General features: G+C 42.9%; 2 protein-coding genes across 4 annotated transcripts in view; one reads left to right on the top strand and one right to left on the bottom strand.

The window, feature by feature from the left end:
- LOC582503 (mediator of DNA damage checkpoint protein 1) overlaps positions 1-26,219 on the bottom strand; it is a 49,617-nt gene that overhangs the window by 9,767 nt on the left and 13,631 nt on the right. For 2 of the 3 annotated variants that reach the window (XM_030983462.1, XM_030983463.1), the window contains exons 9-15: positions 9,971-10,036; positions 8,696-8,746; positions 7,976-8,079; positions 7,504-7,903; positions 6,545-6,634; positions 5,147-5,214; positions 239-383 (exon numbers count right to left, since the gene is read on the bottom strand). In XM_030983462.1, coding sequence (XP_030839322.1) covers positions 239-383; positions 5,147-5,214; positions 6,545-6,634; positions 7,504-7,903; positions 7,976-8,079; positions 8,696-8,746; positions 9,971-10,036 — 924 coding nt within the window. Of the gene's footprint in view, positions 1-238; positions 384-5,146; positions 5,215-6,544; positions 6,635-7,503; positions 7,941-7,975; positions 8,080-8,695; positions 8,747-9,970; positions 10,037-26,219 lie in introns of those variants that run through there. The other variant, XM_030983464.1, reaches the window with a different exon arrangement.
- LOC105440795 lies at positions 16,236-17,085 on the top strand. Its single transcript, XM_030983465.1, has 2 exons — positions 16,236-16,320; positions 16,662-17,085. Exons 1-2 carry the CDS (start codon positions 16,263-16,265, stop codon positions 17,063-17,065), a joined length of 462 nt encoding a protein of 153 aa, XP_030839325.1. The 5' UTR covers positions 16,236-16,262; the 3' UTR covers positions 17,066-17,085.

The following is a 26,219-nucleotide window of genomic DNA, read 5'->3' as shown; positions in this document are numbered from 1 at the left end:
TACATAATGAGCCCTGTAACTTTTGACATTTGACCTCGTTACCCAAAAATCTAATCTGTTCATTGGCTCTGCAATATACATACATGACCCAAGTTTGGCGGGAATCCATCAATTGGTTCTTGAGATAACGCGATCACGAGAACGACGGACGGACGGACGGACAACCCGAAAACATAATGCCTCCGGCACCACTTTCTGTGAGTGGAGACATAACAAAATAAAGCATATCCATACTAACCTATTTCATTTTCACTATCTCCTAGGACAGCTTGTGTCTCTGCTTCAGTTCCTCTGTCCTCTATGTCTGTCTCTGAGCCTGAATCTGAGACTATACCATCACATGCTTGCGTGGGTTCATCATAGATGCTTCTGCTACTCCTAGCCTGCAGCAATAGATGAGCAAACATATTATAAACCTCATACATAGATTCATACCCTATGAACATGACGGATAAAGAAAGAGGACAAATACAGTTCCTCATTCTACCCTCAACAATTGCTGTGGTATTCAAAAGAACATCCCTTCACTGCTATTATGTAACAAGGGAAACGCTCTCGGCGGTCTCGCCTGCATTACGCAATTCGATATGATGACAAACTGAGGTTGGAACATTATGCATAGGCAGGGTGGCCCATTAGATAATCACATTTTGAAGTGAATATTGCCTAAGAATCATCAGAAGAATTATTTACTATAAAATGTACCACGATCGATAACTTGAATGAAATATATGAACAAATTAATAAAAAAAATTATTAATTCTCATATTAAGTTGTGAAAACATAATCCAAGTCTACTGACCTTTGACCTTGTGACCTGGAATTTGTGTCATATGATTTGTGATACTTGATAACCCTTGGGTACAAGTTTCATGGAAATTGAACAATCAATTTTGAAAATATGCTAAAAAATTCAAAATCTTGATGTTGATGCCACAACAAAGTCTAAGTTTGTTGACCTGAAATGACCTTTGACCTTGACTTTGTGACCTGAAATTCTACTCACATGATTGGGGATACTTGATAAACCTATAGTCCAAGTTTCATTGACTAAGAACTTATACTTTCAAAATTATATCAAAAATTCAAAAACTTAACCTTAGGTTAAGTTTTTGATGTTGACGCTGCCGTCGCCGCCGTCCCACCGGAAAAGCGGCACCTATGTCTCGCTTTTTTGCTACGCAGGCGAGACAAAAATGTGTAGAACAGGTGTCACATGCATATTCACCTGTTCTACACATTTTTAAATAATAGCAGTGAAGGGATGTTCCTTTGTCTACCACAGCAATTGTTGGGGGTAGAATGAGGAACTGTATATTTTGTCCTCTTTCTTTGTCCATCATGTTCATAGTGATATTCACTGATTGGTCAAAACTATATCACATGACAAGGAGCATCTCGATCTATCATTGAGTCACAGGGTTTGGGCGTTCTATCAATTAACCGAAGGTCAAATGATAGAATATCAAAACCCTGTGACCTAACCTCTAACCCGCCTAACCACTTCACGACTTTTGCACACACACAGCATACAGAAATAAAAATACCCTCCAGCGGGCAACTCCAGCGGTGTCACGGCGCTGAAGACATGCAATTTACGCTGAGCCGCAGTAATTGCATTGCCTTACTGTATAGATTGGATTTCCGTATGTTGGATTTCTTTTAACGTTGGATATTTGAAACCGTTTTGAACTTCAAAAGACTGTTAATATGTTACTGCGAGGAGCAAATAGACTCTTGATATTGGATTTCTTTTCTAGACCTCTTCATGAATCAATGAAAAGATGAGGTATAAAAAACAAATATGGACTGCTCATGGGGATGGTGGTGGTGTGTGGTGGTGTTCATACCGGCCCTTCTATCACCCCGAGCTGAAGCGGTAAGATCCCCAAGCCAAGGCTTAGACACAAGTTTGAATGTCTGACTGCTCTGTTTTGACCGATTTCAATTTTTGCTGCAAAACATTTAGAGGGAAAAGGTAACTTCTAGAAAGAGATTTGTAATTTCCTAAGTTACATGGTCTGCTTGAACCCCCCCCCCCTTTCCCTGCAAAAAAAAAGAAAGAAAAAAAAAAGTTGAAATATTAAAGGGGAAGTGTAGAGTTGGTTTTGATGGAAGCAGAAAATGAGAGGAACAGGTGAGTGAAAGTTTGAGCAAATTCTGATTAAAATTAAGAAAATTTGTATTAGAAATTTGAAACTTTCATGTCCCTCAAGAAAATAGACATCATACACACACCCTAGTAGAACTATTACAAATATGGAAGTAATCTATTCTGCCATCAATAACAAAGAAAATGAAAATTTATGAAATATGGTGTACTGAGCAAATTGGAGAGGAGTGTGCGAGATATGTCGGTGTTGCCACTTTGTGTCTGATTGATCACAAATTTAAATTTCATAACTTTCTTATTCTCTCAAACTTTTAAACTGACCTGTCTGTTGCTCTCTTTTTTCTGTTATTACTCAAACCAACTTAAAGATGAAGTTGAGTTCTGGTCATGCGATTCATTTTGCATTGTGAAAGAAACGGTGTGGAATCGATCAGAAAAGGTTGATCATCTAGCATATAAGAATTTGTGTATTGCAAGGTTCTGGAATCATCAAAATGATAAGAAATTTGGCCAAGTCTTGGTAAAGTTACAAACACTGTACACAGAAAGATGTATATGGGACTACACAAACACGTGGCGTAAAAATCCTACCCTGAATTTTTATGATGCTACATGACATATTAAGAATATGAAGGCATTTGAAGAGCCATGCTTTTCAGGGAACATGTCTTATCTGATGTTCTTCCACACTTGCATAATAAGAATGATAACGCTCACAAATTATTTTTCACCTCTTCCCAGAACTCAACCTTCTCTTTAATATCAGGGTTGGACATCACCTTTAAATTCAGTGTTATCAAGCATACCATCCTGTGTCTTTAATAGTACTACCACGCACATACTGCAGCACATCTATATACTTGTTTTCAATCAATTGATCCCATTCTACAGATATGATGGAACCATAAATAAAAACAATCCAGATGAAAAAACTACAAATATAGATTTGTGAGCTCATCCAAGCCAAGCATACCCAAGGCAGTGAGTAGCCATTGCTCCTGGACCTACATGTACATGATTACTGGTTTCCATCTTCACAGTCCTATTGCATGTAAGTATGGGTGTCACCCCCTTAGGAAACAAAGCCTCTTACAGCGGGGGGGGGGGGGGGGGGGGGGGGGGGGGGGGGGGGGGGGGGGGGGGGGGGGGGGGGGGGGGGGGGGGGGGGGGGGGGGGGGGGGGGGTGGGGGGGGGGGAGCACTAAAAAAAAAAAAGTTTTTCTTTTTTCTCAACCCCCCCCCCCCCCCCACCCCTTGAGTAAAAAACTAGATGGAATTTCGACTGCGCGCAGTCGAAAATGATGCCTCCGTCATAGAGCAATTTTACAAACCAAAACAGAAGAAATTTTTTCAAATTCAAGTTCAATTGTAATCCATTAACAGGTTTTCAGAATATTGTGATTACAAGCTATTTTTGCATACATAATGAGCCCATGACCTTTGACCTTATGAACCAAGAATCTACTCAGTTCATTGGCTCTGCAAGAAACATACATGACCTAAGTTGGCAGGAATCCATCAATCGGTTCTTGAGATAACGCGATCACGAGCTGTTTTTGCATACATAATGTGCCCTGTGATCTTTGAACTTTGACCTTGTGACCCCTACATCTAATCAGTTCATCGGCTCTGCAAGTAACATACATGACCTAAGTTTGGCAGCAATCCATCAATCGGTTCTTCAAATAACGCGATCACAAGCTCGTTTTGCATACATAATGAGCCCTGTGGCCTTTGACCTTTGACCTCGTGACCTCAAAATCTAATCAGTTTTTTGGCTTTGCAAGTAACATACATGACCTAAGTTTGGCAGCAATCCATCAATCGGTTCTTCAGATAATGCGATCACGAGCTCGTTTTGCATACATAATGAGCCCTGTGACCTTTGACCTTTGACCTCGTGACCCCAAAATCTAATCAGTTCATCGCTCTACAAGATACATACATGACCAAAGTTTGGCAGGAATCCATCAACCAGTTCTTCAGATAACGCGATCACGAGCTCGTTTTGCATACATAATGAGCCCTGTGACCTTTGACCTTTGACCTCGTAACCCCAAAATCTAATCAGTTCATCGGCTCTACAAGATACATACATGACCAAAGTTTGGCACGAATCCATCAACCAGTTCTTCAGATAACGCGATCACGAGAACGGGACGTACGTACGTACAGACGTACGTACGTACGTACGTACGGACGTACGGACGGACGGACAACCCGAAAACATAATGCCTCCGGCTACTTCGTAACGGAGGCATAAAAAAAGTAATCGGGGGAAAAATTAACATTCAACAACATTCCCCCCCCCCCCCTTCTGAGTAAGAAAATTGGGAAAAGGGAAACAAATAAGGATAATAGGGGTTAAAACAGGGGGGGAGAGGGAAAAAAAAAAAAAAAAAAAAAAAACGAAATTGGGAGACCGATATAAATCGGGTAATTATCAGGCCTGCTCTTAAACCCTTGAAATTGGCAAGTATGAATCATAGGTAGGGCAAAGAGCAATAAGCCACTTTCGTAATGTAACCTAATTTAATGCATCAGTCTTTGTGAAGTGCCTCAATACAAATTATTTCATTCGCCTGATAAGAATGATAGCAGGGAAAAAATACTTAAAACATTTCGGGGGCTACTTTTCAAGCTTGCTTGCATGAAAATAACACTCTTTAATTTGTTTTGCATTGAACTCTAGGCAAATTTTTGTTGGGCTCTTTTATGACTTTCGGGGGCTCTTTTTAGCATTTTGGGGGCTAATTCACCCCGAGCCCCCGTGTATTTTTTTCACTGAATGATAGTATTACAATAGACAGAATCTGAACTGCATACATTAACTGTTGCCATGTAGGACAAACTTTATGGCTTGACCTACCTAGCAACACTTAATATATACAGTTTGCATTCTGACTATTGAAATTGAAATACTATTATTCTTATGAGGCACTTCACTAGGACTTATGCATTAAATTTGGTAATTTTACGAAAGTGGCTTATTGCTAGAAAATATCAGAGTAAGGGCTAGATGTGAGATGCATACCTGTTTGACCGGACTGTCATCTCCATCACTAGAAGCTGTGGATGAATCGAGGACTAACGTGCGGCTCCCTGAAAGAAAGAAGGCAAGCAAACGTACACCTCAGTGTAATGTGAAAAAAAATAACCACTATAAGGGCTAAAAAAAAAAAAAGATGTTGTATTGCCCTTTGTGACCGACCCAAAAATCTTAAAATCTAGTCGTCATTTTTAAGTTGTTTTTTTTAAACTGTTTTTTGACAGAAAAATAATATTAAAGCATTCAAAACTGAGAAATATCAGCCCAAAGAGGGAGGGAAAAAAAAGTTTAAAAAGTTTAAAAAAAGAGATTTCCGACCGACCGACCCATTTTTGGCACCTGAAGGGCAATACAACATTTTTTTATTTTTAGGCCTACGATATGCGATACGAAAAATGCCAAAAAAAATGATTAAAACTCTGTCTCATAAATATTCAAATGATCAATAAAGAAATAATCATGCAGCTCAAATGTTAGCTAAGTACAAATATTGTGTGTGTTTGCACATGACCATCCAGAGTCTTCAGGCTACTGGATTTTGGTTCTTTTGTTAGTTTGCCAATGCTAAGCACAATGTTATGCTAGGTTTACATTATGTGAACACAGCAAAACGTGACAGTACGTAACAAAATACCTAACTAAACTTGAATACAGAGAAAAAATGGCAAAAAACCATAAAACCAGCACAAACTGATGAGCTTACCTCATATGAATCTAAAATCATTTCAAGATGCACGTTCAAAGGTTCTGGATTATAAGTATTGAATTTCAAGCTTAATCAACACAATCGCAACTTGCGAGATACTTTGTTGCTTCAGATCCCATCTATCAAAACAAAAATAATTCTAGGTGATCGAGCATATTGCTTGTGCAGCCCCAAAATTGTGGAATAACTTACTATTTGAAGTCAGGAAATCACCACCTGTGACTAGCTTTAAATCAAAACTGAAAGCACAATTTTTCAATGAACTGTAAATCTAAGCATATCAGGAGCTCTTGAAAGCGCAGTAGAATATATAATAATAATAATACTAATAATGAACATTATTTGTATAGCGCATATCACTAATATAAAGAAAGTCCCTATGCGCTTAGAAAAGAAAGAAATAGAGATAGGGCGGAATAGTTTCTACGCTCTATAAATGTATTATTAAATGCTACTTGTAAGTTATGTAGATATACAGTAGGCTTGTGCTGTAGATATACAGTAGGCTTGCGGTCCTTTTCAGGACTCCTCAATCCTCCCCCTCTCTCACATGGTGCAACCGCAAGCCTACTGTAATTGTATTATTATTATTATAGTGTTATCTACAATATAAATCCAATCACATAGTCATGTCTGATGGATGTAGGCCTGTATAAGGGCTAGGTATAAATGCTTACATTCCCTAGGTGTACCCTGCCTCCTGGAGCCATCAAGTCCCACAGCTTGGGTCGGGGCTTCAAGCATACTCTGGCCAACCTCATCCAAATCTACAGAGTAAACAGAGGAGAACAATAATGAAAATCCATGTCCCTCAATAGTCTCTGAAAGTGATGTCTAGAAAGTAAACAGGTTTCCTTGTACGATTTGAATACTAGGACACCGCTAATGTTTAAATTTCACAAATAGGACATGACATATTCATAATTCCTGCAAAGCTCTACAGAATTTGATGTTGGCTGCAAAAGGGACATAGTATATCTAATGAAGTCAAAAACAATTTAATGTATGCACCAATGTTAGTGGGTAGTATGTATACCGAACAACCTTTGTTCTTTATACAGCCTCTGTTCTTTATATCTGTATAGCCAGGCTCATCTCATTTACAGATCGGTTTAAATTATCTGCTTGCACAACAGAAGAGGATTTGTGGGTGAGGTACAAAGAATGCGCTCTACAAGCAACCAAATCTTTCTTTGGAAAGATATGGTGAAGAAAGAAAGCAATAAGGTTGGTTAAAATGAGGAGGATGCTCAAGACAAGAAAAAGTGGAGGGAGGGAGTGCTATGATGGCACAACTATCATAAATGATGATGATGATGATGATGATGATGATGATGGTGGTGGTGATGATGATGATGATGATGGTGGTGATGGTGATGATTTTGATGATGATGATGATGATGATGATGATGATGATGATGATAGTGATGATGGTGGTGGTGGTGGTGGTGATGATGATGATGATGATGATGATGATGATGATGATGATGATGATGATGATGATGATGATGATGATGATGATGATGATGATGATGATGATGATGATGATGATGATGATGATGATGATGATGATGATGATGATGATGATGATGATGAAATAGAAAATTTGTTTTTGCCTTAAGTTTGTTCTTCTGACCTGTATCAGACGAGTCACTATCTGGACTGTAATCAACAGCTTGTGTTGCCATACTGTCAACAGCAATTGTTGCTGTGTTGTCAATAGCTTGTGTTTCAATGTTGTCGATGGCCTGAGTTTCCCCATCTTCAACAGCCAATGTTGCCATGTTATCTACTGCCAATGTTGCCATGTTGTCTACAGCTTGAGTTTCCATATTGTCTACTGCCAATGTTGTCATGTTGTCGATGGCTTGAGTTTCCATGTTGTCTACAGCTTGAGTTTCCATACCATCTACTGCCAATGTTGGCATACCATCAACTGCCTGTGTTGCCATATTGTCTACAGCTTGAGTTTCCATATTGTCTACTGCCAATGTTGCCATGTTGTCGATGGCTTGAGTTTCCATGTTGTCGATGGCCTGAGTTTCCCCATCTTCAACAGCCAATGTTGCCATGTTATCTATTGCCAATGTTGCCATGTTGTCAATGGCTTGAGTTTCCATGTTGTCTACTGCCAATGTTGCCATGTTGTCTACGGCTTGAGTTGCCATAACAGCTTGAGTTTGGGCAGAAGCAAGTAATATATCAAATGGTCCTGGGAAAAAGAAAATTGGAAGTAAAAAAACATCAAGAAACAAGGGAATGCGTGTTAGAGCTTGAATTATTATACATTTTACTCTATGCCGTACACTACACAGTATTAATGTCGTATTAAAAGTTGTTATTAAAGCGTGCGCAGCGCAGATAGAATATGCTAACTATGATCCTCGCGATTGAAATCAAGCAACAAGCTGTGGACCAATCCCAACTTTGGATCTGTAAAAGCTATCTGATTATTTTCATATTGACTATTTAAAGCATTGAAGGTGTGTTGATTTACAGAACAAATTGATCAGGGAGCAGACGAAAGTCCAGGACATCCTTAAAAGAAGGAAATGGAATTGGGCGTGCCACATCAGCCGTAGAAATGATAATCGCTGGAGTTCAGCAATCACTCACTGGACACTATATCAGGGAAAACGAAACAGGGGAGGTCAAAGAAAAAGATGGAGAGATGGGTTGCAACAGTTCTGGGAAAAGACTAATTGGCACCAACAGGCGCTGAACAGAGGCATTTGGAGAAAGCATGCCGAGGCCTTCATCCTGCAGTGGATCGTGAAAAAGTGAAGTGAAGTGAAGTGATCTATAGAGAGTTGGAAGAACCTTCTCACCTGTCTCATCGATGTCTGTATCCGAGTCAGATTCTTCCACTGCTGAGATATCTGAAGTTAACAGGAAAGAGATAAAGCATAAGACTAAGGAGGCAATTTTATATTCACAAAACAGAAATAAATGGAATATGTGAATTTGACAGTCTTGCATACTAGTACTATTCATTCAAGATTCAAGATAATTTATTGTCCGATTTAAAAAAAAATACAGAAATTTGTCCTCCACTGGCGAGTGACATACATACACAAGCAACATAAGCAATATATAAATACATTCAAGGATACAAAGAAAATACAATAATAATAACAATACTAGCAATAACAAAACTGACATGTCAATTTGAAAACTGGCATTAAAAAAAGGTCAGGGAGGCAAGGACAAGCCAACCTTTGTAATAAGATCCATTGTATGAATGCAGAAACAAAGAGAAGCAAAATGGCCCAGTTTCAAATAAATCAGACCATAATATGAATGTTTGAAATATGAGATCATTAGATCTATGCGAATATCAAATTGGGAATTTGGAAAGTGGATTGTGACGTAGTCACATACAACTTTCCCATGTGTCATGTATACAAATATAATTAATTCCTCTTTGCCTTCAACCTTGTGGCACTTCTTAGAATTTATTGTGGATAGCATAGTAATATAGGTCCTCTAAAAAGGAAAAGTCTAACCTGAGCCTAACATTTCAGTCATTATGTGTGTTGAATCATATGGGAAAGTTGTCCAGAACTACATCACAGTTACATTACCAAGTCAGCCAATTTGAAATACCCATACATATATATATAGTGATTACAACTTTCTTATTGTTTGTCCAAACTTTCACCAGTCTTTTTTTTTTTCCTGCTTTCTTTTAGAGTAGTTGTCTGGTAATGTTGGTTTCCCTTTAAAGTTGAGTTCTGATCATTCGATTGCATTGTGAAAGAAACAGTGTGGAATTGACCAGAAAAGGTTGATCATCTAGCATTAAAGTATTTGTGTGTATTGCAAGGTTCTGGAATCATTAATATGATGAGAAATTTGGCAAAGTCTTGGTAAAGTTACAAGCACTGTACACGGAAAGATGTATATGGGACTGCACAAACACGTGGCGTAAAAATCTGTCCCGATTTTTATGATATTACATGCTATATTTAGAATATGAAGGCATTTGAAGAGCCAAGCTTTTCAGGGAACATACTTTATCTGATGTTCTTTCACACTTGCATAATAACAATGATAACAAATTATTTTTCACCTCTCAACCTTCTCTTTAATGCTGAACTCACCATTTTTCTTCTTGGCTGAAAGCTGGGTCTCTGGAATAAAGGAATCATCTCCAAATCTACCTGCATCTAAAGTAAAACAAGGTTTAATGTTAAGCCTGAGTCAAAACGTTTAACCGATGTTCAACGACCGCATTCATCAAAACCGTTTAGCATTTCTCGCTCCGTTTTACCGTTATTTTTGTGCAGTTTGTTACATGTGTTTTGTTTTTGTTTTTGAGACTTCATTGCCGATATGGACAACGAAGTCTTGCCAATATTTAACTTATCCTTAACAATTCCTGCATGTAACTGCAAAACCTACCAGGTAATATGTAATAACAGGCCTGGGCAATCGCAGATGACAAACATGCAAGCACCAGTGAAAGTATTTTTAAACTATCAATCTCTTAAATTAAAAAAAAAATAAAAACTAGAAATATCGCAATCTGTATTGCTGTGCAATGCGAATGTATCCCCCGGCAGTGGCAGCCATTTTGTGTCATCCTTATGTTCGAAGGAGGGACAAAGATCCCCTCTCCCCTCCCTGAAACAAAAGGATGAGGTGGCTCAGGCTATTGTCAAGACTAGGAGCAGCATTACCAAAAAAATAAGTGTGTAGATTAGAGTATAATGCATCTCTGTAGACAATTTGAAAGAAATCTGTAAAGAAATATGGCAGTTGAGTGCACAGAAACCATCCACAAAAATATGGCATTTTACCCTATTGAAGATGGAACACTAGGGGCAGCATCACCAAAAGATATGGGTGTGTAGATTATACCAAGATACACCTCCACACAAAATTTGAAAGAAATCTGTCAAGGAATGTGGCAGTTAGAGCGCACACAAGAATATGACTCAGAGGCGTAACGCATACCGGCATACGTCCTGAGGATACAATTACATATAGCTGGTGATAAAAGGATGTACATGTATGTGCACCCACATCACACAGATCTCTGTACTCGTCTCATACATGACAACCCCCCCCCCCCCCCCTCCCCTACACACAGATGTAATCATATCAGCTGGTGGTAAAAGGGTGAACGTGCACCCACGTCACACAGCTCTTTGCACTCTTCTCAAACATGACGACCCCTCCTCCTACAACACAGGTGTAATCATATATCAGCTGGTGTAAAAAGGGTGTTGTGTACCCACATCACATAGCTCTCTGCACTCTTCTCAAATATGACAACCCCCCCCCCCCCCCACCCCCTAAACAAAGGTGTAATCTTATATCAGCTGGTGGAAAAAGGGTGTTGTGTACCCACATCACACAGCTCTCTGCACTCTTCTCAAACATGACAACCCCCCCCCCCCTCCTACAACACAGGTGTAATCATATATCAGCTGGTGGAAAAAGGGTGTTGTGTACCCACATCACATAGCTCTCTGCAATCTTCTCAAATATAACACCCCCCCCCCACCCCCTACACAAAGGTGTAATCTTATATCAGCTGGTGGAAAAAGGGTGTTGTGTACCCACATCACACAGCTCTCTGCACTCTTCTCCAACGTGAGGACCCCCCTCCCCCGCCCCCTACACAAAGGTGTAATCTTATATCAGCTGGTGGTAAAAGGGTGTTGTGTACCCACATCACACAGCTCTCTGCATTCTTCTCAAATATGACAACCCCCCCCCCCCTCCTACAACACAGGTGTAATCATATATCAGCTGGTGGAAAAAGGGTGTTGTGTACCCGCATCACACAGCTCTCTGCACTCTTCTCAAACATGAAACCCCCCCCCCCCCCCACCCCCTACACAAAGGTGTTATCTTGTATCAGCTGGTGGAAAAAGGGTGTTGAGTACCCACATCACACAGCTCTCTGTACTCTTCTCAAACATGACAACCCCCCCACCCCCTACACATAGGTGTTATCTTGTATCAGCTGGTGGAAAAAGGGTGTTGTGTACCCACATCGCACAGCTCTCTGCCCTCTTCTTAAAAAGGACGACCCCTCCTCCTTCACACCGGCGTAATCTTAATTCAGCTGGTGGAAAAAGGGTGTTGTGTACCCACATCACACAGCTCTCTGCACTCTTCTCAGACATGACAACCCCCCCCCCCCCCAACCCCCTACACAAAGGTGTAAACTGATATCAGCCGGTGGAAAAGGGTGTTGTGTACCCACATCACACAGCTCTCTGCACTCTCCTCAAACATGACAACCCCGCCCCCCCACACACACACACACAAGTGTAATCTTAATTCAGCTGGTGGTAAAAGGGTGTTGTGTACCCACATCACACAGCTCTCTGCAATCTTCTCAAACATGACAAACCCCCTCCCCCCTCCTCCACACAAGTGTAATCTTAATTCAGCTGGTGGTAAAAGGGTGTTTAGCACCCACGTCACACAGCTCTCTGCACTCTTCTCAAACATGACAACCCCACCCCCCCCCCCACACACACACACACACACAGGTATAATCTTATATCAGCTGGTGGTAAAAGGGTGTCTAGCACCCGCATCACACAGCTCTCTGCACTCTTCTCAAACATGACAACCCCCCCCCCCCCCCTACACAAAGGTGTAATCTTATATCAGCTGGTGGTAAAAGGGTGTCGTGCACCCACATCACACAGCTCTCTGCCCTCTTCTTAAACAGGACAACCCCTCCTCCTCCACACAGGTGTAATCTTATATCAGCTGGTGGTAAAAGGGTGTTGTGTACCCACATCACACAGCTCTCTGTACCCTTCTCAAATATGACAACCCCCCCCCCCCCCCCCCTCCTACAACACAGGTGTAATCATATATCAGCTGGTGGAAAAAGGGTGTTGTGTACCCACATCACACAGCTCTCTGCCCTCTTCTCAACATGACAACCCCCCCACCCCCTACACAAAGGTGTTATCTTGTATCAGCTGGTGGAAAAAGGGTGTTGTGTACCCACATCGCACAGCTCTCTGCCCTCTTCTCAAACAGGACGACCCCTCCTCATTCACACTGGCGTAATCTTAATTCAGCTGGTGGAAAAAGGGTGTTGTGTACCCACATCACACAGCTCTCTGCACTCTTCTCAAACATGACAACCCCCCCCCCCCCTACACAAAGGTGTAATCTTATATCAGCTGGTGGTAAAAGGGTGTCGTGCACCCACATCACACAGCTCTCTGCCCTCTTCTTAAACAGGACAACCCCTCCTCCTCCACACAGGTGTAATCTTATATCAGCTGGTGGTAATAGGGTGTCTTGCACCCACATCACACAGCTCTCTGCACTCTTCTCAAATATGACAACCCCCCCCCCCCTCCACACCCTACACAAAGGTGTAATCTTATATCAGCTGGTGGAAAAAGGGTGTTGTGTACCCACATCACACAGCTCTCTGCACTCTTCTTAAACATGACAACCCCCCCCCCCTCCTACAACACAGGTGTAATCATATATCAGCTGGTGGTAAAGGGTGTTGTGTACCCACATCACACAGCTCTCTGCATTCTTCTCAAACATGACTACCCCCCACCCCCTACACAAAGGTGTAATCTTATATCAGCTGGTAGTAAAAGGGTGTTGTGTACCCACATCACACAGCTCTCTGTACTCTTCTCAAATATGACAACCCCCCCCCCCCTCCTACAACACAGGTGTAATCATTTATCGCTGGTGAAAAAGGGTGTTGTGTACCCACATCACACAGCTCTCTGTACCCTTCTCAAACATGACAACCCCCCCCCTCCACACCCTACACAAAGGTGTAATCTTATATCAGCTGGTGGTAAAAGGGTGTCTAGCACCCGCATCACACAGCTCTCTGCACTCTTCTCAAACATGACACACCCCCCCCCCCCCTACACAAAGGTGTAATCTTATATCAGCTGGTGGTAAAAGGTGTCGTGCACCCACATCACACAGCGCTCTGCCCTCTTCTTAAACAGGACAACCCGTCCTCCTCCACACAGGTGTAATCTTATATCAGCTGGTGGTAATAGGGTGTCTTGCACCCACATCACACAGCTCTCTGCACTCTTCTCAAATATGACAACCCCCCCCCCCCTCCACACCCTACACAAAGGTGTAATCTTATATCAGCTGGTGGAAAAAGGGTGTTGTGTACCCACATCACACAGCTCTCTGCACTCTTCTCAAACATGACACCCCCCCCCCCCCCTCCTACAACACAGGTGTAATCATATATCAGCTGGTGGTAAAAGGGTGTTGTGTACCCACATCACACAGCTCTCTGCATTCTTCTCAAACATGACTAACCCCCACCCCCTACACAAAGGTGTAATCTTATATCAGCTGGTGGTAAAAGGGTGTTGTGTACCCACATCACACAGCTCTCTGTACTCTTCTCAAATATGACAACCCCCCTCCCCCTCCTACAACACAGGTGTAATCATTTATCAGCTGGTGGAAAAAGGGTGTTGTGTACCCACATCACACAGCTCTCTGTACTCTTCTCAAATATGACAACCCCCCCCCTCCTACAACACAGGTGTAATCATTTATCAGCTGGTGGAAAAAGGGTGTTGTGTACCCACATCCAGGGCTGTCGTTTAAAGCCGGTAACCGGTAAAACTTGCCGCCTATTCACTCGTTTCTTACCGGCTATAATTCCTATAATAAACCTTGCAAAAATCACAGAAAGTAGATCTAAATCAATGCTAATCCAAAATTTCCTTAATTTCGTCCAAGATATAATTAGTGCCGCACATACACGGCCGCAGTCGACGAAATCCCTTACGATCACGAACGCGACGTCGTCCGTACTTACCTAGACCTATCTATCTAACGTTACATCGCAGTTCTCCCCCCACAGCGCGGCGGCCAAGCCCGCCCGTCCCTACCCCATTGCGATCCCGATGTGCACACGAGAAGACGATGCACTGCACAAAATATACACACTGATCATAACAAAACTGAAGCTAGCTCGCTGTAACCAAACTATCCGTTGCCGATTTGATATTTGAAGATCACGGAAACCGGGCCTATACACGTGCGTGCAATGTCTAGAGACAACGTACTTTAGATTCTGAGATGCGCAAATCGGCAACAGAGTTTTGAACTCGGCTGAGTTTAGGCCGGCCACGACCGTCCCCGGCGGACCCCCGCAGCTAGCTCGCATAATGCAGACTCGCGCTCCGCGAATATTAAAAACAAACTTCCGATCGCAATCGATCTCGAGGCTGTTCGTTTCGGCAACACATCAATTAAAATTGGAACGATACAGATCAGAGGTACCACCAGATCTAACGTTAGGCCTACAGTGGATCACAAATTTGTTGGTAAGTCCGCATAACTTATAAAATTTTCCCCAAATAACAAGCATCGTAGAAACCAATTTCATAATGGTTTCTCGGTCGTTTTATTTTGTCGTCAGTCTGTTCCAAGTCACGAGAATGGTGATCAGATTTTGCACTTGTCAAAGTTTCACCTCCTCGCTCGCGTGCCCCGTAGGCCTACGGTACGTCCCTTTCGCCTGGCCCGGTCTACCCGGCCAGTAATGAACTGCGAGTCGAGTAAAGGCGTGGAAAGTGTGCAAGCCATCATCGTACCTATTCCATAAAATTATTTATAATTCGCATCCACTCACTAGCAATAAAAATGCTAACAAGTTAGACTTATTCTAAATACAGTGAGCAGTCAGTGTGACATTGTCAATAATGGTACAGAGTTTATTCAGACCCTCTTTTATTTTTAAGTTTTTGTCTAAGTTAGACTAGCCTGGATCCCTTATTATTTTGGGGAAATTTTCACAAATATGCCAGAAATATTTATTTAGATGGGAAATTTGATTATTTCCGCCATATGTAAAGAACTTAATAGAATGCTTGACTTGCTTAACTAGCTATAATTCAGACCCCTAGCCTGGTGGGCCCTTCATTCTTAGTAATAAATTATTAAATGTAACAAAATATAAATCAACTTAATTTTTTACCTGCCAATCAGGATAACATAACCCAGGACATGAATTATTTTAGTGCTAATTTGATCAGCTTAGTCTTTTCTACGTCAAATTGGCAACACTAATTTTTTTCTTTTGCTACATTTTCTAACAAAATGCAATTGAACTGAGCTGAAATGACTGAGCATTGACAGAAAGTATGGTGATAAGTTTTTCTTAAACACATGAAAACATGAAAAACATTTTTTTTTTTTTTTATTGCGTTGCCAATGTAAGGATTTTATGCTTATTTTCCTTTTTAAATATCCCAGTTACACAATCAAAATAAATCCAGTGTGTGCAGACATTTTTTCTCTTTCTGCTCATGTATTTTGAATATTAACATTGGTTTTTATCTAAATGACCTATTTGTTGTTTCAGTTTCAGAGGATGACTGTGACCATAATCATACAATGAAGCGCCAATCTTCACTGAAGGATTTTTTCAACCCGAAAAGACAAAACGCTCAAGGTATGTTATGTGTTCAATGATTTATGAACAATATTAATGTTCTTGTTCTATTAGGCCTAAATAGTAATGAAGGCAAGAATTTTATTTTTATTTTCCATGTTCTAGGTTTGCACATAATTAATTCATGGGTCTTTGAGCCAGGCTTACCATTTTCCCTGTGATATATATCTATCTACATGAGTTATTGAATATGTGCACAGCAAATTGGATTGGGAGCGGTGTCCACAAAATTAAGCGAGAATTGTGATTTTAAACTTACTCTGTTTATGAAAGAAATGAACAGTCGGCTGTTTGATATAAATACATTGTTGTATATTTTTTCCTTTTACTCCTATTTCTAGATGACTCCGAGTCATTCCCTGCGTCGACAGATTGTCCTGCTGCTGAACACAATGCTGATTCGATGCACGATGTTGAAGAACCTAATGAGCGTGTGCCATCTCAAAACTCAACAGAAGTCACTTTGCCGAGATCAACTGAAGATCCCATGTCAACGAAGTCGAAGAGTTCTGAGCAAACAATCCTGGAAGCTAAACCCATTGCGGATGAAATAGTTCTAGAAACAATCAAGAGCTATTTTGATAATTCCAACAAATTCCACAGTTTTTACCACTGTAACAGAAAGTGCTCAACATTATCTTCTGATGAGAAGAATGCTCAATCTAAGTTCACTCACAAATTCAAACATGAATGGCTGGTCGACCGTGAACTCAGTTATTGTTCAGAACTGGAATGTACTGGTTGACCTATGATGAAGCATCACATGGAATGCGCAGTTGAGTATATACATATAGAAACTGCGCATTATAAATTTACAATTATTATTATTTATTATTATTACTGTATACTCTGTCGAAAGCATGATGTGGGCAATGCAAGGAACAAGACCAAGGCATTCAACCTAGAACCAGGCAAAAGGTTTAGGAAAGCTGCGGTTGAAGATCATGGCTCCAGCAAACAGCATCGTTCAGCGGTAACAGCTGAGCTTGTAAGGCGAGTTTCGTATTTTCACAAAGAGAGTGAAGGGTACAGAAGACACCATGATGATGCACTCTACAATGTGTTTTGTGCCTGTTACTTTCTTGCCAAGGAGGAGATTGCCAATTGTAAGATCATCCCACTGTTAGAACTGATGGAACGTGCTGGAGTGATGGATTTGAAGTACTTTCATCATAGATCCCAATCTTCCATCCGCGAAGTGTTCATCACTCTTGGAGAAACCATTAAGGATGACGTACTTAAACGAGTTCATGAGGCACGGACATATGGACTTTTGGTAGATGATGCTTCTGATATAGCAGTAATGGAACAAATGGTTGCCTTTATTAGTTATGTCAACCATGAGACATCGATACCTCAAGTAGACTTCCTTTCCATCACAAATGTTCTCGCAGATGCAAGCAACGAAGGTGCCAACAGTAGGGTCTTATTCAAGGAAGTAGTACAACAGCTTGAGCAGTGTGAGCTAGAGGTAACGAATTTGACAAGTCTCGTAACTGATGGAGCTGCTGTGATGACTGGGAGAAAGAGTGGTCTCGCAACCCTTCTGAAGGAAGTCAGTAATCAACTCATTGCCATACATTGCATCTGCCACAAATTGTCTCTAGCTTGCGTGAAGTCAAATGACCAAACAAAGTACTTAGCAATTGTTGAAACAGTTCTGTACCAACTTTGGAATTTTTTTGAAAATTCTCCAAAGAGATCAGCAAAGTACATGCACATCCAGCTGGAGTACAAGAAGGCTGTATTAAGAACTGTTGATGGAGAAAAGGAGAAGGTCATCGTTCGCAAGATAAGAAAAGCCTGTCGAACACGGTGGCTTTCATTGGACAAGTCCGTGGAAGCAGTGTACTTGGATTTTGTGCCAATTCTGCATACCCTACACTTCTTTTCAGAGACAGATGCAGTGGCAACTGGCCTGCTGAAGAAGATGAAGACGCCACAGTTTATTGGAGCAATATACATCTTCAGGAACGTCCTTCCCATTTTGGCAAGGTTGAGTAAACTATTCCAATATGGGACAGTGAACTTCTCACGCATAAGGCCAGCTTTACAAGCTTCAAAACATGATTTGCAAGTGGTCGTAGATTCTGGTATTGTCTTAACCGAGTTGAAGAAAGACGTAGATGAGAGGTTGGCTCTCACGGAAATCCACCCAACACCATACCAGTATGAGATGATAAGCACAATGCTTAACAAGTATGTGTCTGCTTTGAAGGAGAACCTTGATAGGAGATTTGACGATGCTCTACCCGTCATTAGCAGTTTTAGCATATTTGATCCTACAGCCATACCTCCATCCGATGTGCCATTGTCAAACTATGGCGTGAAAGAAGTGGACATTTTGGCCAGCCACTTCTATCCTTCTTCTGAAGCCGATAGAGAGAAGTTGAGAGCAGAGTGGGCCAACTTTAGGTTTGAGCTCAGAGAGTGGCAATCGATGGCTGCTGTGAGAAGTGGGACATCAACACCAACTGAATGGGTCCTCCAGCGGCTAGCATCCATGAGGAATACCTACATTAGGGTTTACCCCAAGTTGTATTTCATTGCAGAAGTATGTGCAGCAATGCCAGTGAGCAACGCCTGGCCAGAGAGGGGTGTTAGTACCATGCGCAGAGTTAAGACTCGACTCCGAAGCAGCCTCAAGAACGACATGCTTGAAGCATTGATGCATGTTAGCATCAACGGCCCACCAGCTTCTTCAACCCAAGCCAAGGAAATCATCAGCCAGGCGGTGAAGAGGTGGAAAGGTGTCAAACCACGGCGAAGGCTTCCTAAATGCAGGACATCATGTGAACAAGTCACCGTCATGGCAGACGCTCAGGTAAAACATATTCTTACTCTGAAATGACAATCTACACCAGCCTCAACGTATTATTGTGTTCAAATGCACAGTCATTCATAGTTATTATTAACATTCATACACTCCAAACATTTCTTTTCCATTTAACCCCATTACACCTGCAATAGCTTGCTCTTCACTTTTTGAAATTGTTGTAGAAAGCCTTTTCAGTGAGATTATGAAAAATCTGAATTTACATTATCTATCTATATTGTTTAATAATCTACTCTTTATTTGTTTTATTCATACACTACAGGTGCAAACTGGTGATGGCGACACTGATGATGGTGCATCTGTAAATGAAGTTCCAACTCCATACGCTGACGATGATACCATCACTGAAGGCCAAGATGCAATGGGAGATGGCACACAAGACAAAGAACTTATGAAGGCTCTTAATTTATCAGAGTCCTCTGGCTCAGAATCTGAACCAGAAGATCTCTGAAATCAGAATTATTCTGGTGATTGGTAAGAGTCTTGATGTACATGTAAGAAAAGAAATTCTGAACACAAGACAAAGAACTTATGAAGGCTCTTAATTTATCAGAGTCCTCTGGCTCAGAATCTGAACCAGAAGATCTCTGAAATCAGAATTATTCTGGTGATTGGTAAGAGTCTTGATGTACATGTAAGAAAAGAAATTCTGAACACAAGACAAAGAACTTATGAAGGCTCTTAATTTATCAGAGTCCTCTGGCTCAGAATCTGAACCAGAAGATCTCTGAAATCAGAATTATTCTGGTGATTGGTAAGAGTCTTGATGTACATGTAAGAAAAGAAATTCTGCAAACAAAATGACATTGTATAGACAGACAGTACATATCTCCCAAACTCACACTGTCCTGAATGTTTATGATTACAAATTATAATGCCTGGCTTTAAAGATGAAATTTAATTCGTCACACAACACACCTGCTACAAAGGACAAGATAGACTAAAATAGAAGCCAATCGGTTAATTCATTTATTTTATTTTCATTTATTTCCTTAAAAAAGTTGAATAAACAAATATACAGTGTCTTCACTTTGTCAGGAAAAACAGTGATATAACATTATAAAATGAACAGGAACTGAAGTAAATTCTTAAATGTATTTCATTTCAAAAAAAAATAATTAAATGAGAATTCATATGGGGAGCCAAATAAAAGTCACAAGTAAAAAAAAAAATCAAAATCTAGCCTCTGCTGCCCATTATTTAAATACTGTACATGTATTCAACAAATCATGATGTAGAAAGATTGAGTATGGTGCATCATCTCAGTTTAATTAAAAATTACAAAGTAATGGTACAAAGTGATAAATAATTATCAACTTAATAACTTTTCTTATGAGTTATGATTGTTCATGTAATATTAAACATGAACAATATGTGTGTTTATTACAATATATGTGTAATACAAGGTAGGAAAGATAACTACAAATTTTCTTCTTAGGTATGCACCAGATTGCACGATTTCAAGTGGAAAATCCCAAAAGGTCCCTACCCCCCTCGGTCGCTTCGCTCCCTCGGGCTTGGTCGCTTCGCTCCCTCGCTGAGATGGTACCTCCTATAAAATTCAAATTACCTCCTTCAAAAATAATTAACAAGACCCCTGCACATCACACAGCTCTCTGCCCTCTTCTCAAACAGGACGGCCCCTCCTCCTTCACACCGGCGTAATCTTATATCAGCTGGTGGTAAAAGGGTGTCTAGCACCCACATCACACAGCTCTCTGCACTCTTCTCAAACATGACAACCCCCCCCACCTACCCCCTACACAAAGGTGTAAACTGATATCAGCCGGTGGAAAAGGGTGTTGTTTACCCACATCACACAGCTCTCTGCACTCTCCTCAAACATGACAACCCCGCCCCCCCCCCACACACACACAAGTGTAATCTTAATTCAGCTGGTGGTAAAAGGGTGTCTTGCACCCACATCGCACAGCTCTCTGCCCTCTTCTCAGACAGGACGACCCCTCCTCCTTCACACCGGCGTAATCTTAATTCAGCTGGTAGAAAAAGGGTGTTGTGTACCCACATCACACAGCTCTCTGCAATCTTCTCAAACATGACAAACCCCCTCCCCCCTCCTCCACACAAGTGTAATCTTAATTCAGCTGGTGGTAAAAGGGTGTTTAGCACCCACGTCACACAGCTCTCTGCACTCTTCTCAAACATGACAACCCCACCCCCCCCCCCACACACACACACACACAGGTGTAATCTTATATCAGCTGGTGGTAAAAGGGTGTCTAGCACCCGCATCACACAGCTCTCTGCACTCTTCTCAAACATGACAACCCCCCCCCCCCCTTACACAAAGGTGTAATCTTATATCAGCTGGTGGTAAAAGGGTGTCGTGCACCCACATCACACAGCTCTCTGCCCTCTTCTTAAACAGGACAACCCCTCCTCCTCCACACAGGTGTAATCTTATATCAGCTGGTGGTAATAGGGTGTCTTGCACCCACATCACACAGCTCTCTGCACTCTTCTCAAATATGACAATCCCCCCCCCCCCCTCCACACCCTACACAAAGGTGTAATCTTATATCAGCTGGTGGAAAAAGGGTGTTGTGTACCCACATCACACAGCTCTCTGCACTCTTCTCAAACATGACAACCCCCCCCCCCCCCTCCTACAACACAGGTGTAATCATATATCAGCTGGTGGTAAAAGGGTGTTGTGTACCCACATCACACAGCTCTCTGCATTCTTCTCAAACATGACTAACCCCCCACCCCCTACACAAAGGTGTAATCTTATATCAGCTGGTGGTAAAAGGGTGTTGTGTACCCACATAACACAGCTCTCTGTACTCTTCTCAAATATGACAACCCCCCCCCCCCCCCTCCTACAACACAGGTGTAATCATTTATCAGCTGGTGGAAAAAGGGTGTTGTGTACCCACATCACACAGCTCTCTGTACTCTTCTCAAATATGACAACCCCCCCCCCCCCTCCTACAACACAGGTGTAATCATTTATCAGCTGGTGGAAAAAGGGTGTTGTGTACCCACATCACACAGCTCTCTGACCTCTTCTCAAACAGGACGGCCCCTCCTCCTTCGCACCGGCGTAATCTTAATTCAGCTGGTGGAAAAAGGGTGTTGTGTACCCACATCACACAGCTCTCTGCACTCTTCTCAAACATGACAACCCCCCCCCCTACCCCCTACACAAAGGTGTAAACTGATATCAGCCGGTGGAAAAAGGGTGTTGTGTACCCACATCACACAGCTCTCTGCCCTCTTCTCAAACAGGACGACCCCTCCTCCTTCACACCGGCGTAATCTTAATTCAGCTGGTGGAAAAAGGGTGTTGTGTACCCACATCACACAGCTCTCTGCACTCTTCTCAAACATGACAACCCCCCCCCCCTACCCCCTACACAAAGGTGTAATCTTATATCAGCTGGTGGAAAAAGGGTGTTGTGTACCCACATCACACAGCTCTCTGCACTCTCCTCAAACATGACAACCCCGCCCCCCCCCCCACACACACACACAAGTGTAATCTTAATTCAGCTGGTGGTAAAAGGGTGTCTTGCACCCACATCGCACAGCTCTCTGCACTCTCCTCAAACATGACAACCCCGCCCCCCCCCCCCACACACACACACAAGTGTAATCTTAATTCAGCTGGTGGAAAAAGGGTGTTGTGTACCCACATCACACAGCTCTCTGCACTCTTCTCAAACATGACAACCCCCCCCCCCCCAACCCCCTACACAAAGGTGTAAACTGATATCAGCCGGTGGAAAAAGGGTGTTGTGTACCCACATCACACAGCTCTCTGCACTCTCCTCAAACATGACAACCCCGCCCCCCCCCCACACACACACAAGTGTAATCTTAATTCAGCTGGTGGTAAAAGGGTGTCTTGCACCCACATCGCACAGCTCTCTGCCCTCTTCTCAAACAGGACGACCCCTCCTCCTTCACAACGGCGTAATCTTAATTCAGCTGGTGGAAAAAGGGTGTTGTGTACCCACATCACACAGCTCTCTGCACTCTTCTCAAACATGACAACCCCCCCCCCACCCCCTACACAAAGGTGTAAACTTAAATCAGCTGGTGGAAAAAGGGTGTTGTGTACCCACATCACACAGCTCTCTGCAATCTTCTCAAACATGACAACCCCCCCCCCCCCCATCCTCCACACAAGTGTAATCTTAATTCAGCTGGTGGTAAAAGGGTGTCTAGCACCCACGTCACACAGCTCTCTGCACTCTTCTCAAACATGACAACCCCCCCCCCCCCCATCCTCCACACAAGTGTAATCTTAATTCAGCTGGTGTAAAAGGGTGTCTAGCACCCACGTTACACAGCTCTCTGCACTCTTCTCAAACATGACAACCCCCCCCCCCCCCCACACACACACACACAGGTGTAATCTTATATCAGCTGGTGGTAAAAGGGTGTCTAGCACCCGCATCACACAGCTCTCTGCACTCTTCTCAAACATGACAACCCCCCACCCCCTACACAAGGTGTAATCTTATATCAGCTGGTGGAAAAAGGGTGTTGTGTACCCACGTCACACAGCTCTCTGCACTCTTCTCAAACATGACAACCCCCCCCCCCCTACACAAAGGTGTAATCTTATATCAGCTGGTGGTAAAAGGGTGTCTAGCACCCGCATCACACAGCTCTCTGCACTCTTCTCAAACATGACAACCCCCCCCCCCCTACACAAAGGTGTAATCTTATATCAGCTGGTGGTAAAAGGGTGTCGTGCACCCACATCACACAGCTCTCTGCCCTCTTCTTAAACAGGACAACCCCTCCTCCTCCACACAGGTGTAATCTTATATCAGCTGGTGGTAATAGGGTGTCTTGCACCCACATCACACAGCTCTCTGCACTCTTCTCAAATATGAAACCCCCCCCCCCTCCACACCCTACACAAAGGTGTAATCTTATATCAGCTGGTGGAAAAAGGGTGTTGTGTACCCACATCACACAGCTCTCTGCACTCTTCTCAAACATGACAACCCCCCCCCCCCCCCCCCCCTCCTACAACACAGGTGTAATCATATATCAGCTGGTGGTAAAAGGGTGTTGTGTACCCACATCACACAGCTCTCTGCATTCTTCTCAAATATGACAACCCCCCCCCCCCCCTCCTACAACACAGGTGTAATCATTTATCAGATGGTGGAAAAAGGGTGTTGTGTACCCACATCACACAGCTCTCTGTACTCTTCTCAAATATGACAACCCCCCCCCCCCCCCTCCTACAACACAGGTGTAATCATTTATCAGCTGGTGGAAAAAGGGTGTTGTGTACCCACATCACACAGCTCTCTGTACTCTTCTCAAACATGACAACCCCCCCCCCCCCCCCTACACAAAGGTGTAATCTTATATCAGCTGGTGGTAAAAGGGTGTCTAGCACCCGCATCACACAGCTCTCTGCACTCTTCTTAAACAGGACAACCCCTCCTCCTCCACACAGGTGTAATCTTATATCAGCTTGTGGTAATAGGGTGTCTTGCACCCACATCACACAGCTCTCTGCACTCTTCTCAAATATGACAACCCCCCCCCCCCCCCTCCACACCCTACACAAAGGTGTAATCTTATATCAGCTGGTGGAAAAAGGGTGTTGTGTACCCACATCACACAGCTCTCTGCACTCTTCTCAAACATGACAACCCCCCCCCCCCCTCCTACAACACAGGTGTAATCATATATCAGCTGGTGGTAAAAGGGTGTTGTGTACCCACATCACACAGCTCTCTGCATTCTTCTCAAACATGACTAACCCCCCACCCCCTACACAAAGGTGTAATCTTATATCAGCTGGTGGTAAAAGGGTGTTGTGTACCCACATCACACAGCTCTCTGTACTCTTCTCAAATATGACAACCCCCCCCCCCCCCCCCTCCTACAACACAGGTGTAATCATTTATCAGCTGGTGGAAAAAGGGTGTTGTGTACCCACATCACACAGCTCTCTGTACTCTTCTCAAATATGACAACCCCCCCCCCCCCCCTCCTACAACACAGGTGTAATCATTTATCAGCTGGTGGAAAAAGGGTGTTGTGTACCCACATCACACAGCTCTCTGCCCTCTTCTCAAACAGGACGGCCCCTCCTCCTTCACACCGGCGTAATCTTAATTCAGCTGGTGGAAAAAGGGTGTTGTGTACCCACATCACACAGCTCTCTGCACTCTTCTCAAACATGACAACCCCCCCCCCTACCCCCTACACAAAGGTGTAAACTGATATCAGCCGGTGGAAAAAGGGTGTTGTGTACCCACATCACACAGCTCTCTGCCCTCTTCTCAAACAGGACAACCCCTCCTCCTTCACACCGGCGTAATCTTAATTCAGCTGGTGGAAAAAGGGTGTTGTGTACCCACATCACACAGCTCTCTGCACTCTTCTCAAACATGACAACCCCCCCCCCCCCTACCCCCTACACAAAGGTGTAATCTTATATCAGCTGGTGGAAAAAGGGTGTTGTGTACCCACATCACACAGCTCTCTGCACTCTTCTCAAACATGACACCCCCCCCCCCCCCCTCCTACAACACAGGTGTAATCATATATCAGCTGGTGGAAAAAGGGTGTTGTGTACCCACATCACACAGCTCTCTGACCTCTTCTCAAACATGACAACCCCCCCCCCCCCCCCTCCTACAACACAGGTGTAATCATATATCAGCTGGTGGAAAAAGGGTGTTGTGTACCCACATCACACAGCTCTCTGCACTCTTCTCAAACATGACAACCCCCCCCCCCCCCCCCTCCTACAACACAGGTGTAATCATATATCAGCTGGTGGAAAAAGGGTGTTGTGTACCCACATCACACAGCTCTCTGCACTCTTCTCAAACATGACAACCCCCCCCCCCCCCCCTCCTACAACACAGGTGTAATCATATATCAGCTGGTGGAAAAAGGGTGTTGTGTACCCACATCACACAGCTCTCTGCATTCTTCTCAAACATGACAACCCCCCCCCCCCCCCCACCCCCTACACAAAGGTGTAATCTTATATCAGCTGGTGGTAAAAGGGTGTTGTGTACCCACATCACACAGCTCTCTGTACTCTTCTCAA

Source organism: Strongylocentrotus purpuratus, unplaced genomic scaffold (genome assembly GCF_000002235.5).
Source record: "Strongylocentrotus purpuratus isolate Spur 01 unplaced genomic scaffold, Spur_5.0 spur5_scaffold_13, whole genome shotgun sequence".
Classification (NCBI taxonomy): Eukaryota; Metazoa; Echinodermata; class Echinoidea; order Camarodonta; family Strongylocentrotidae; genus Strongylocentrotus; species Strongylocentrotus purpuratus.
This window is presented reverse-complemented; position numbering and strand designations above follow the sequence as displayed.

Excerpts from the sequence above, each read along its gene's own strand:
- LOC105440795 (XM_030983465.1), top strand. The coding sequence starts at position 16,263 with ATGAAGCGCCAATCTTCACTGAAGGATTTTTTCAACCCGAAAAGACAA. Across the intron at positions 16,321-16,661 it reads GAAAAGACAAAACGCTCAAG|ATGACTCCGAGTCATTCCCT; the intron begins GTATGTTATGTG and ends TCCTATTTCTAG.